At 39.1% G+C, this 12,443-nt stretch overlaps 1 protein-coding gene and 1 non-coding gene across 3 annotated transcripts in view; both read right to left on the reverse strand.

The window, feature by feature from the left end:
- The window catches only part of ACSM3 (acyl-CoA synthetase medium chain family member 3), a 40,571-nt gene that overhangs the window by 11,017 nt on the left and 17,111 nt on the right, over positions 1–12,443 (reverse strand). Inside the window, exons 4-10 of one of the 2 annotated variants that reach the window (XM_030800083.1) lie at positions 12,189–12,299; positions 11,235–11,378; positions 10,962–11,118; positions 10,305–10,384; positions 7,171–7,294; positions 6,119–6,199; positions 1,631–1,732 (exon numbers count right to left, since the gene is read on the reverse strand). In XM_030800083.1, the coding sequence (XP_030655943.1) occupies positions 1,631–1,732; positions 6,119–6,199; positions 7,171–7,294; positions 10,305–10,384; positions 10,962–11,118; positions 11,235–11,378; positions 12,189–12,299 (799 nt within the window). The remainder of the gene's footprint in view (positions 1–1,630; positions 1,733–6,118; positions 6,200–7,170; positions 7,295–10,304; positions 10,385–10,961; positions 11,119–11,234; positions 11,379–12,188; positions 12,300–12,443) is intronic. The other variant, XM_003261465.4, reaches the window with a different exon arrangement.
- On the reverse strand, positions 7,652–7,758 carry LOC115831781. The gene has a single exon (XR_004027276.1). It is a non-coding gene; the product is annotated as a U6 spliceosomal RNA (small nuclear RNA).

Consider the following 12,443-nt stretch of genomic DNA (forward strand, 5'->3'; position numbering starts at 1 on the left):
AATGCCATCCCCATCAAGCTACCAATGACTTTCTTCACAGAATTGGAAAAAACTACTTTAAAGTTCATATGGAACCAAAAAAGAGCCCGCATCGCCAAGTCAATCCTAAGCCAAAAGAACAAAGCTGGAGGCATCACGCTACCTGACTTCAAACTATACTACAAGGCTACAGTAACCAAAACAGCATGGTACTGGTACCACAACAGAGATATAGATCAATGGAACAGAACAGAGCCCTCAGAAATGATGCCGCATATCTACAACTATCTGATCTTTGACAAACCTGACAAAAACAAGAAATGGGGAAAGGATTCCCTATTTAATAAATGGTGCTGGGAAAACTGGCTAGCCATATGTAGAAAGCTGAAACTGGATCCCTTCCTTACACCTTATAAAAAAATTAATTCAAAATGGATTAAAGACTTAAATGTTAGACCTAAAACCATTAAAATCCTACAAGAAAACCTAGGCAATACCATTCAGGACATAGGTGTGGGCAAGGACTTCATGTCTAAAACACCAAAAGCAATGGCAACAAAAGCCAAAATTGACAAATGGGATCTCATTAAACTAAAGAGCTTCTGCACAGCAAAAGAAACTACCATCAGAGTGAACAGGCAACCTACAGAATGGGAGAAAATTTTTGCAACCTACTCATCTGACAAAGGGCTAATATCCAGAATCTACAATGAACTCAAACAAATTTACAAGAAAAAAACAAACAACCCATCAAAAGGTGGGCGAAGGACATGAACAGACACTTCTCAAAAGAAGACATTTATGCAGCCAAAAAACACATGAAGAAATGCTCATCATCACTGGCCATCAGAGAAATGCAAATGAAAACCACAGTGAGATACCATCTCACACCAGTTAGAATGGCCATCATTAAAAAAACAGGAAACAACAGGTGCTGGAGAGGATGTGGAGAAATAGGAACACTTTTACACTGTTGGTGGGACTGTAAACTAGTTCAACCATTGTGGAAGTCAGTGTGGCAATTCCTCAGGGATCTAGAACTAGAAATACCATTTGACCCAGCCATCCCATTACTGGGTATATACCCAAAGGACTATAAATCATGCTGCTATAAAGACACATGCACACGTATGTTTATTGTGGCACTATTCACAATAGCAAAGAGTTGGAACCAACCCAAATGTCCAACAACGATAGACTGGATTAAGAAAATGTGGCACATATACACCATGGAATACTATGCAGCCATAAAAAATGATGAGTTCATGTCCTTTGTAGGGACATGGATGAAACTGGAAAACATCATTCTCAGTAAACTGGCAAGGACAAAAAACCAAACACCGCATGTTCTCACTCATAGGTGGGAATTGAACAATGAGAACTCATGGACACAGGAAGGGGAACATCACATTCCAGGGACTGTTGTGGGGTGGGGGAGGGGGGAGGGACAGCCTTAGGAGATATACCTAATGCTAAATGACGAGTTAATGGGTGCAGGAAATCAACATGGCACATGGATACATATGTAACAAACCTGCACATTGTGCACATGTACCCTAAAACCTAAAGTATAATAAAAAAAAAAAAAAGAAAAAAAATTAGCAAAGAAAAAAAAAAAAGAAAATAAGAGATTATTTAGTAAGTCACTTACTACATAATGAGTAAAAAGGCCAAATGGTCGGTTAGGTAGAACTTGAATGCCAATATCTCCTTCTTGTCCAGGAGGTAGAACATTGCCATTTACATCTACAATCTAGGATAAAATAGAACAATTTATTTAAGGAAATTTTTGTTTAATGTCGCAGCTTAAATATTAACTTTGCAAGTTTTATTTTGGCTTTTGCCATTTAAAAATGAAGACTTAAAAAAAAAATTTGTGTGTGTCAGACAAGGTTTCACTTTGTCACCCAGGCTAGAGTGCAGTGGTGCAATCACAGCTCATAACTCACTGCAGCGTCAAACTCCTGGTCTCAAACAGTCCTCACACCTCAGCTTCCCAAGTAGCTGGGGCTACAAGCACATGCCATTATGCTCAGCTAATGTTTTTTTTTTTTGTAGGGATGAGAGACTCGTTATGTTGCCCATGCTGGTTCCTGGCTTCAAGTGATACTCCAGCCTTGGCCTCCCAAAGTGCTGGGATTACAGGCATGAGCCACTGCACCTGGCCCAAAAATATTTTAAATATACTTTAAATTCCTAAGAGAAATATATTTATTTAAATTCTTATTGCATAAAATATTAAATACAGGTTACCAACATGTGAAAGAAGGATAAATTTTTAAAAAAATTTTACCATCCAGTAATAATCACATTTTGGTAATATCCTTTGAGACAATATAGACAAAGAGAAAAATAGGATTGCTGGCTGGGCACGGTGGCTCATGCCTGTAATCCTAGCACTTTGGGAGGCCGAGGTGGGTGGATCGCCTGCAGTCAGGAGTTCAAGACCAGCCTGCCCAACATGGTGAAACCCTATCTCTACTAAAAATAGAAAAATTAGCCAGGCGTGGTGGCGGGCACCTGTAATCCCAGCCACTTGGGAGGTTGAGCAGGAGAATTGCTTGAACCCGGGATGGGGAGGTTGCAGTGAGCCGAGATCACTCCAGCCTGGGCAATGAGTGAAACTCCATCTCAAAAAAAAAAAAATAAAGAAAAAGAAAAATAGGGTTGCTTTATAATATACAGTTTTGCCAACCTGCTTTTATCATTTAGCAATAGGTCTTGATTATCTTTTCTTCTTGATAAATAAATATCTTCATTACTGGTTTTCAAACTTTGTTTAGCTGTGGAACCTACAGAACCTTACTTCAGAAGCCCAATATAAGTAAACGGGAAAAGGAATATTCTCTGGTTGACAATGGTGAGTAAGCCACAGCCTTGCTCTCTTACCCTCTCTCCAATCCTCATCATTCCCTGAAGTGTCTAACAGTAGCTAGCATTTATTAAGTACTTACTACATGCTAAGTAATTAATGCTAAACCTTTAAGTACTTAATATGTACCTATTCCTCACTGTAGCCCTATGTGGTTAGAATTTTTATGCCAATTTGACACATGAGGAAACTGAGGTGTAGAGAGTTTAACACTGTGCATGATTGAGCTAGAATCCAAATCTCACCACTTACACTCCAGATCATATGCTTTTAATCATTACACTCCTCTGTGCAATGCCTCTAGAGAGTTTAATCCAATTTTTAAAAATCAGATTAGCATTTCTCAAGTTGACTGCTGATTTTGTATATCAGATTTTGCTCTAAATGACTTTTAGCTGTTTCTAAGTATCAAAATTCTGCTTTTATATATATTCTCCAGATACCTTCAAACTTGAGGTGTGGCTTGCATGGAGAATAAGTATAATACTTATCTAGCACTTTCCAAAAGGAAAGGGGCTTATGTGCTGAATGAGAAACTTAAATGGCAAAGGAATTCTAAGTGTAAAAACTTCTCTTTAAGCTCTTACAAATAAAAAAATATAAATTCCCACCCAGTTATCTAAAGAAATATGTGGTTCCAGGTATGAAGGAATTATTGATGGAAAGGAAGTATTTTAAAAGTTTCAGTTACTTATCACAGATTTTAATAGATGGGAATACAGATAAAATCTTCTGTGTCTGGAGAGAATCATGTTCCTCATTGTTCATACGGTCTTAAAATGTTTAAACATGAAAATTATTAGTATTTAAAACCAAACAAAGAAGATTATAAAGGTTGGGCTTTGAAGTTGTAGGAATCTGATATTCACCTGGTTGGAACACATCCCCAGATGCCAGAATGTTACTGCAGATGCCCTTAGCTAAGGAACAAGAAGCCCCATAATAACAGCCCGTGGAAAAGAGTTAAAAATGACTGGGGATGCAGGCAAAGTACTGTTTTCCTCTCAGCCTCATCATATTTGCATTCAAAGATAGCTGCTCTAGAAAACCACTGGGCTCAAATTAATGGGGAGCAGGCGGGGGTACCTTGCAGTTGGGATCACTGTGAGTACAGCTGTGCCTGTAAGACCCTGATAGCCATGCATGTTGGGAATTGCTATTAAGGAAGGAAGAAAAAGAACATAGCTGTGTTACATATCAACTTCCCTGTAATGCAGGCATGAGCGTGCTTAATTATCAATATTTCTTTCTTCAACCAAAGGTAGCCTGTTAACCAACAAACTATTGCTAAGCCTGTTTGGGCGCTCCTACCATTTTTTCTTAGATAAGCTTTTCAAAGAGGAATGTGAGGGAGAAGTAAATAACAGCACCCATCTTTTGGACCTTTATTATGTACTAAGAATTCTGATATGCTCTTTAAACATATTGTCTCCTTTAATCACCACAACAAACCTATGAAATCAGTTCTGTTATTATTTGGGTTACCAACCATCCGAGACTGAAGTGGTGAGGGGTTGTTGGGGGGTGGTTCTTCATGATGTATTGCCTTAAGTGCTAAAACCAGTAAGTCCCAGCAAACAGACAGGTTGGTCACTCTAGTCCCAACTTTACAAATTAGGAAACTGGAACTTACAGAGCTTTAACAGTGTACCCACAGACACTCAGAGAGTGAATAGCAGAGATACAGTTGAACCACTAGGCTATCCTATCTTGAGACCAGGTTCCCATTGCAAGGTTAAAGTGAGAGAAAGGACCCAGGATCTGGTTTATTCTATAAAGAGTTACAGCAGCAATCAAGCTCATCTAAACTCTCTCAAACTTACTTGATCCTAAAAACTACTTGGGGGTGCTTGTTAAAATCACAAGATTTCAAATGTCAGAGTCCCACTCCAAATCTATTGAACTGGTCGCTCCACGGGCCTGAGAATTAGTATTTTTAACAGATATCCATATGATGTTTATGATGAAACAAGATTGGGAAACATTTATCTAAGAGCTGTACTCTGTTAATTCATCCATATTTTTGCTGCTTTTGCTCTCTCTTAACATACAGATGGGTCTCTGAATTAAAATGGTTTGAACTTACTATTTCCCAACTTTACAATGAGTGAAAAAGATAACCATTCAGTTGAAACCATGTTTCTCTCTAGATGCTGGGCAGCAACAGTAAGTCACAACTCCCAGTCAGCCATGCATTTGTGACTTAGTATGTTTTCAACTTACGATGACTTATTATTTTGGGACATAACCCTATCATAAGTTGAGGAGTGTCTAAATTAGTGTTAAGTTCCTTTGGCTACACCCAGCTTTGAAGCTGGGTTGATCTGAGAACAATTTTAACCCTATATAAAGCTTGCTGATGGGGAATTGGAATTCCCCCTAGGCATCGGGTGGTAGTAGTGGCAGTGGATACAGAGAGGCCGGAAATGGCCAGGCAGGCTTGGGAGCAGAGAGGGAAAGTGCTGCAGCCACTGTAAACTAAAGTCTCTTCGGGCCTAGTTGACCTGCTCTGAAGGTCTTGACCTCCCTTGCCAGAGAGGACAGTGTTGTGTTGTGGTTAAGAGTGCAGATATTGGAGCCAGACTGCTTGGGATTGAATCCCAACTCTAGCAGCTATTAGCTGTGTGACCTCTGGTGAGTTCTTTTACCTCTTTGTGCCTTGTTTGTAAAATGGTTCTAATATTAGTATGCTTCTCATAGGGTTTCTTCTGGAAATTCAGTGGGTTAGTATTTATTTATTTAGAGACAGGGTCTTGCTCTGTGGCCCAGGTTGGAGTGCAGTGGTGTGATCATGGCTCACTGCAGCCCCAAGCTCCCAGGCTCAAGCAATCCTCCCGTCTCAGCCTTCTGAGTAGCTGGGACCACAGGCACGTACCACCACACCTGGCTAATTTTTTATATTTTTTTGTAGAGACAAAGTCTCACGTTGTTGCCCAGGCTGGTCTTGAACTCCTGGGCTCAAGCGATGCTCCCGCCTTGGCCTCCCAAAGTGTTGGGATTACAGGCGTGAGCCACTGCATCCAGCCTAATGGGTTAACGTTTATTAAATGCTTAGAACTATATGGTACAATATAGGTATTTGCAAAATAATGGAGACCAAGAAGCTAACATTTCTAACTCATTTTCACATATTTATAAAAATTAAAGTATCATGGAAGTGAAATGGAATCACCACCATAACAAAGAAAGTTTATATGGGGGTAAGCGGTAGGTAGGTAGTGTACAGACTGGGTTGTTAAACATTCTCCTGGAAGGGGATGTGCAAACCTTAACATCGAAAGCAGGAGAAGGTTTTCCCATTGAGCCAGGTTTAATTTTCATTCCCTTAAAATTTCCACAGATTAGCACCTAGTTAAGAAGAAGAAAAAGTAAGATAACATTACAAGTCCCTTAAAATTTATTCATCTATCATGCATTCATTTCAACAAATTATTTATTGAAAACTTACTATGAACTAGGCTCAAAATGAATGCTATACTCTCATGGAATGTAGTGATAAACAACATATAAATACATGCATATGTATAAAATATAGTTATAACAATAATTACTCATATCCATATTTATCAAAACGTGAGTATATTAACATTTGCATTTATATTAGCATACTTGTTATGCTATTTCTAGTTAATGAATTTTTCAATTTTTGATTTTTATTTTTGATATTTTCATTTTTTACCAGGTGATATATTCTCATGGTTCATAAATTGAAGCATTATAAAGACACATTGTGAAAAGTTTTTTTCAACCTTTCCCTTATCTATTTCATCTTACTCCTCCCTCTTCTACAAAATAACCGCTGTTGTTCTTTTTTCTTATTTCATTTTTTGTTCTTATTTCATTTTTCGTTCTTATTTCATTCATTTCCTCTAGAATTTCTTATTCCTTAGCTCTATGAGCTCTTTAACAAATCCTGTTTAGAGTATGGTTGCTAAGGAGTTGTCCAGCAAACTCTTAATATTTCAGGCAGCAAGGATCTCAGCATTTTCCATTTCGAGGCAGCCCTAAATAAGATACTTCCCTATCACATTGGGAGGAATTCTTTCTTTCAGTAGATCCAGTATTATTTCATTTAAAAAAATATTGTAATGCCCTCACTCTGATCCATTAAGTGGTGTTTGTCAATGAATGGCTATTTAAACAACCATCTGTTAACAGAGCTTTTTTGCAATTAGGTTCTTGCAAGCATTGTTTTTTAAACATTTTCTAACCACTCAACTCCTATCCCTCAAATAGTCATAAGGAGACAGTGGACACTTTGGTTTTTATTCATCTGACTAAATGGAGTCCAGCTATGTCTTTTCAGTGAGGTCAGGTACCGTTTCAGTCTGTCCATATCCTTCATAGATATCCAGGCCCGTCTTGTTTCTCCATTTTTCAGTCACATCAGGGGTGATTGGTTCCCCAGCACTCACACAGTGCTTTAAGCTTTTAAACTTATAGCTTCTCAGAAAACCAGATAAGTTAGATTTAGGAGGAAAAATGGAGAGAAGTGAAGATTAAGGATTATTTCTTATGAACTTCAATATAAAATGTTTTAGTTGCTTTTTAATTCCTCTCCCTAGCACAAAACAAACCATTTTACCCCATAAACATATACAACTACTAAGTACCTACACAAATTAAAAATAAAAATATTAAAAAGATAAATCATTCTAATAGAATGATATTAGAACACCCCAAATACTAGTTTTTCTTCACCCCCCTTTTTGTGGTGGAGGTATAATTTATTACAAAGAAAGTCATTCTGTTCTTAGGGAAGGTACCCCATAATAACATTTTATTTTATTTTGTTTTTACGTTTTCATGGAATGCTTCAAAAATTTGCATGTCATCCTTGTGCAGGGGCCATGCTAATCTGCTCTGTATCATTCCAATTTTAGTGTATGTACTGCTGAAGTGAGCACCATAATAACACTTTAAATCAGCAATGAAAAGTACCAATTGTTTGGTTAAACTGATGGTGGGATATTTATACAATGGAATACTATACAGCTATAAAAAATGAGGAAGCTCTTGGACAGTGCTGCCCAGTAGAACTTTCTGTCATATGGAAGTACTCTATAATGTGCTGTACCCACTACAGTATATGCTAGCCCTATATGGATATTGAACACTCGAAACAGGACTAGTATAACTGAGGAATTGAATTTTTAATTTTACTTAATATTTATATTGAAATAACTAGCTGTGGTTAGTGGCTACCATATTGCACAACACAGTGCCAGAATGTATTGTTAGAGGAAAAAAGCAAGGTGCAGAACTGTGTGAATCTTGTGATACCATTTATGTTCATAATAGAGAAGGAGAGGCCAGGTGTGGTGGCTTGTGCCTGTAATCCCAGCACTTTGGGAGGCAGAGGTGGGCGGATCACCTGACATCAGGAGTTCGAGACCTGCCTGGCCAACGTGGCAGAACCCCATCTCCACTAAAAATACAAAAAGTGGCAGAACCCCATCTCCACTAAAAATACAAAAAGTAGCCAGGCATGGTGGTGCACACCTGTAATCCTACATGCTCAGGAGGCTGAGGCAGGAGAATTGCTTGAACAGGAGGCAGAGGTTGCAGTGAGCCGAGATTGTGCCACTGCACTCCAGCCTGGGCGACAGAGCAAGACTCCGTCTCAAAAAAAAAAAAACAAAAAATAGAGACGGGGAGAACACATGTGTATTAGTTTGTGTATTTTCAGGGAGAATAGACAAGAAACTGGAAACTCAGTTTGCCTCCATGGAAGAGGACTGGGTCACTGGGGACAAGGTTTGAAGCAAGGCTTTTCACTATGTATTTTTATATACCTTTTGAATTTTATGGCAGGTGAATTATTTCCTATTCGATAATTAAATAACATCAATTTAAATATATTTACCTGTGATATGAGCTATAACAAGAAATACATAGATGTTGAGTATCCTTAATCTTCATCCTGGGTTCCTGGCCCAGAGCTTCTAAAACCTTTGTAATTTCCCAAGTGATGAGTGTGCTAGGAGTATCTTTTGTTCTAATATTTTGCCTTTGACTCTAGTTCCTGACACAGAGCTTCTAAATTCCATGGAATTTCCTGGGTGATAGAATTGTCTTTTGTTCTCATGAGGCGACTCTCAAGACTCTCAATGGGGCTCCCGTATAGGGGTTGGTCACAAGAAAGACTAAGCCAGGAACAGAAGCTTGGCACTTTCAGCCTCACCCCCATCCTTCAGGGAAAGGAGAGGAGCTGGAGATTGACTTAATAATCAATCGTGCCTACATAATGGGGCCTCCAAAAAAATCCCTGAAGTATGAGGTTTGGAGAGCACCATGTGCCGGAAAGGTAGTGCACCCCCACTCCACAGAGATAGAAGCTGCTGCACTTGGGACCTTGTGGACCTCACCCTATATACCTCTTCATCTGGCTAGCTATTCATCTGTAACTTTTATCATATCTTTTATAATAAGCTGGGAAATGTAAGTAAGTGTTTTCCTGCACTCTTTGAGCCATCATAGCAAATTACTAAACCCAAGGAAGGGTCATGGGAACCTCTGATTTATAGCCATTTGGTCATATGCGCAGGTGACAGCCTGGACTTGTGATTAGCATTTGAGATGGGAAAGAGTCTTGTGGGACTGAGTCATTAACCTGTGGGAGATGATGCTGCCTCCAGGGAGATAACGTCAGATTGAATGAAATCATAGGACACTCAACTGATGTTGGAGAATTGGTCAATGTGGGGGAAAAGATCCGTTACATCTGAAGACCCCGAGTATTGAGTGTTGTGAATATAGTAAAATAGTGGTTGCTAGGAGCTGAGTTATGAGGATGCAAAAGCGTAAGAATGATATAATGGACTTTGGGGACTCTGGGGAAATAGTGGGAGGTGGGTGAGGGATAAAAGACTATACACTGAGTACAGTGTATACTGCTTGGGTGATGGGAGCACCAAAATCTCAGAAGTCACCACTAAAGAACTTATTCATGTAACCAAACACCACCTGTTTCCCAAAACCCTATTGAAATAAAACAAAACAAAAACAAAAACAAAACAAGGAGAAACGGGGGTTGTTTTTCTTTTTGGATTACCAATGAACCCTTTCAAATGGAATCAGCAATAGAATAAAAGATATGCATCCTCTTTTCTATCTGCTGGGATAAGGTTCCAAATAGAAACAAGTTCTCTACTTTCTCAGCTCACAGAAAGACATCATCCAAAAGATTTACCATCTTCTTACCCATAACCACTGGGCTTAGAGCTATAGACATAGCTGAACCCTCACTTTCTTCTTGTTTGGGGGAGCTTGGCCTGGTCACAGTAATTATCATTTACAGAATGCAGGCAAGAAGGAGAAAGAGGAAGAGGAGAGATTGCTAAATCCTGTGTCTACTGGCTTGGAGCTATGTTTCAGGCAGAAAGATCTTTTATTTTATAGCTTCCTCTTCTCCCCTCCCCCCACTAAATGCCTATTTACTAACATTTCTTACCTGGCCATATCATTCTGTACAAGCATTCGGTATACAGTTGGTGCTGAACAGAAGACTGTGATGGGGTACTTGGAGAGTGTCTGCAATTTAGAAAAAGCAAACTCTTGGTCTTACTACAACTTTAGTAAGTGCTTAAATGTCTTTGGTTGACGCAGCACAATTTAAACATTGTTTATGTTAATGTAAATGCATTCTTACCTTTTGTTGTAGAATCATCCCTCAGTGTCTGCAGGATTGGTTCCAGGAATGCTTAAGTCCCTTATATAAAATTGTATGGTATTTGCATATAACCTGTGCATATCCTCCCATATACTTTAAATCATCTCTAGATTATTTATACTGCCTAAAACAATGTAAATGCTATGTATATATTTGTTACATGGTATTTTTTATTTGCATTTTCTTAATTGTTGTATTTTGTTTTTGGTTTTTCTCCTCAAATATTTTCAATATGTGCCTGGCAGAATCAGAGGCTGCAGAACCTGTGGATACAGAGGGGGCCGAGTGTATCTTTTCAGGCTTATTGACTTTCTGGATGTGACGTATCTTAAATCATATTGTCTACTCTGATCTCTGCAAGTTGCTTTATTCACCAGTTCTGTCAGCCATACTGCTTAATGCATTTCTAAATATTGACCTCCTTGTGCTTTGGCTTACTTGCAAGATAGAAGTCGGCTCAAAACGGGGTAAATGGTGTGTGAATACACATGCTCCCTGGATCCATGGAGAAAAAACACTACTCCATGCAGACTTTGCCCAGCCCGTATCTGAGGTATTCCACATCACATCTGAGGGTGTCAAATCTAGCCAGAACCTGGGAAAACAAAGAGTAGCCCTGACGTACATAGGAAAATAAATATAAAAGACTAGTAAATAAGTCATCATCTTTGCAGTTTTGACACTTCAAGCGGCACTTCTGTGGAAGTATACCTTCCATTTACAGATAATCCTAAACCAAAACTGCTGTGGGTGTGTGCAGTCATTTTCGGATATCCACTTGTTCCACTGGTAAAGAATATGGCCATGATCTCATTGTGTTTTGTCTTCACACAGGTGTGGCTGTCACTGGCATGTCTGCAAAGGAAAAACTACAATGACTGCATGTTAAGCACAGCATCACAGACTGTTACCACTGACAAATTTTGAGAAGCTATCCACTTGAACCGCTTCATGTCATGGATCAGGTGCCAGTGGCTTAGCTTGAATTACAGGGTAAAAGCCATCACTTTCTCTATCCTTTTAGGTGCTTTCTAGAATCAAAACTAAACTTTGTCATCAAAAGCCCATTTATAATAGCTGCTCTCCTAGCTTTTTATTCTATGATAAAGAAGGATTGAAGGATTTTTAAAACTTGAGATTTTTATCATACCTCCAGCAGAGTGAGGAGTCTGTGATCTTGCAATCATGGATAAGGAAGAATTTTCCCCTTCTCTCCCCTATGGATGCTTTAAAATGTGATTTTTTAAAAATGAGTATAGTATGTTAATACAATACATGTTAGTAAAAGCCATGGATACTGATGGGCCAACAAACTACAGCCTACTGGCAAAATCTGACTTGCCTATTGTTTCTGTAAATAAAATGTTATTGCCCATTCATTGAGGTATTACCTGTGGTTGCTTTCACGCTACAGTGGCAGAGTTGAGTAGTTGTGATGAGACTGACTATATGGCCTGCAAGGCCTTAAGTATTTATTCTCTGTCCCTCTTACAGAAAATGTTTGCTGAGGCTGGGCATGGTGGCTCATACCTGTAATCCCAGCACTTTGGGAAGCTGAAGCGGGTGAATCACCTGAGGTCAGGAGTTCGAGACCAGCCTGGCCAACATGGCGAAACCCTGTCTCTACTGAAAATACAAAAATTAGCCAGGCACAGTGGCACGTACCTGTAATCCCAGCTACTCAGGAAGCTGAGAATCGCCTGAACCAGGGAGGTGGAGGTTGCAGTGAGCCAAGATCGAGCCACCGTACTCCAGCCTGGGCAACAGAGCAAGACTCTGTCTCAAAAAAAAAAAGAAAAAAAAGTTTGCCGACCATGAAAGGATGGTTTTTCTGTTTCCCACAAGAGAGTCTACATAGTTCTGGATATAGCAGACAATAAGATTGAACAGGATCTAAGCATCCATCCAGGGAAGAAAGAG

The sequence above is a fragment of the Nomascus leucogenys genome, chromosome 2 (assembly GCF_006542625.1).
Source record: "Nomascus leucogenys isolate Asia chromosome 2, Asia_NLE_v1, whole genome shotgun sequence".
Classification (NCBI taxonomy): Eukaryota; Metazoa; Chordata; class Mammalia; order Primates; family Hylobatidae; genus Nomascus; species Nomascus leucogenys.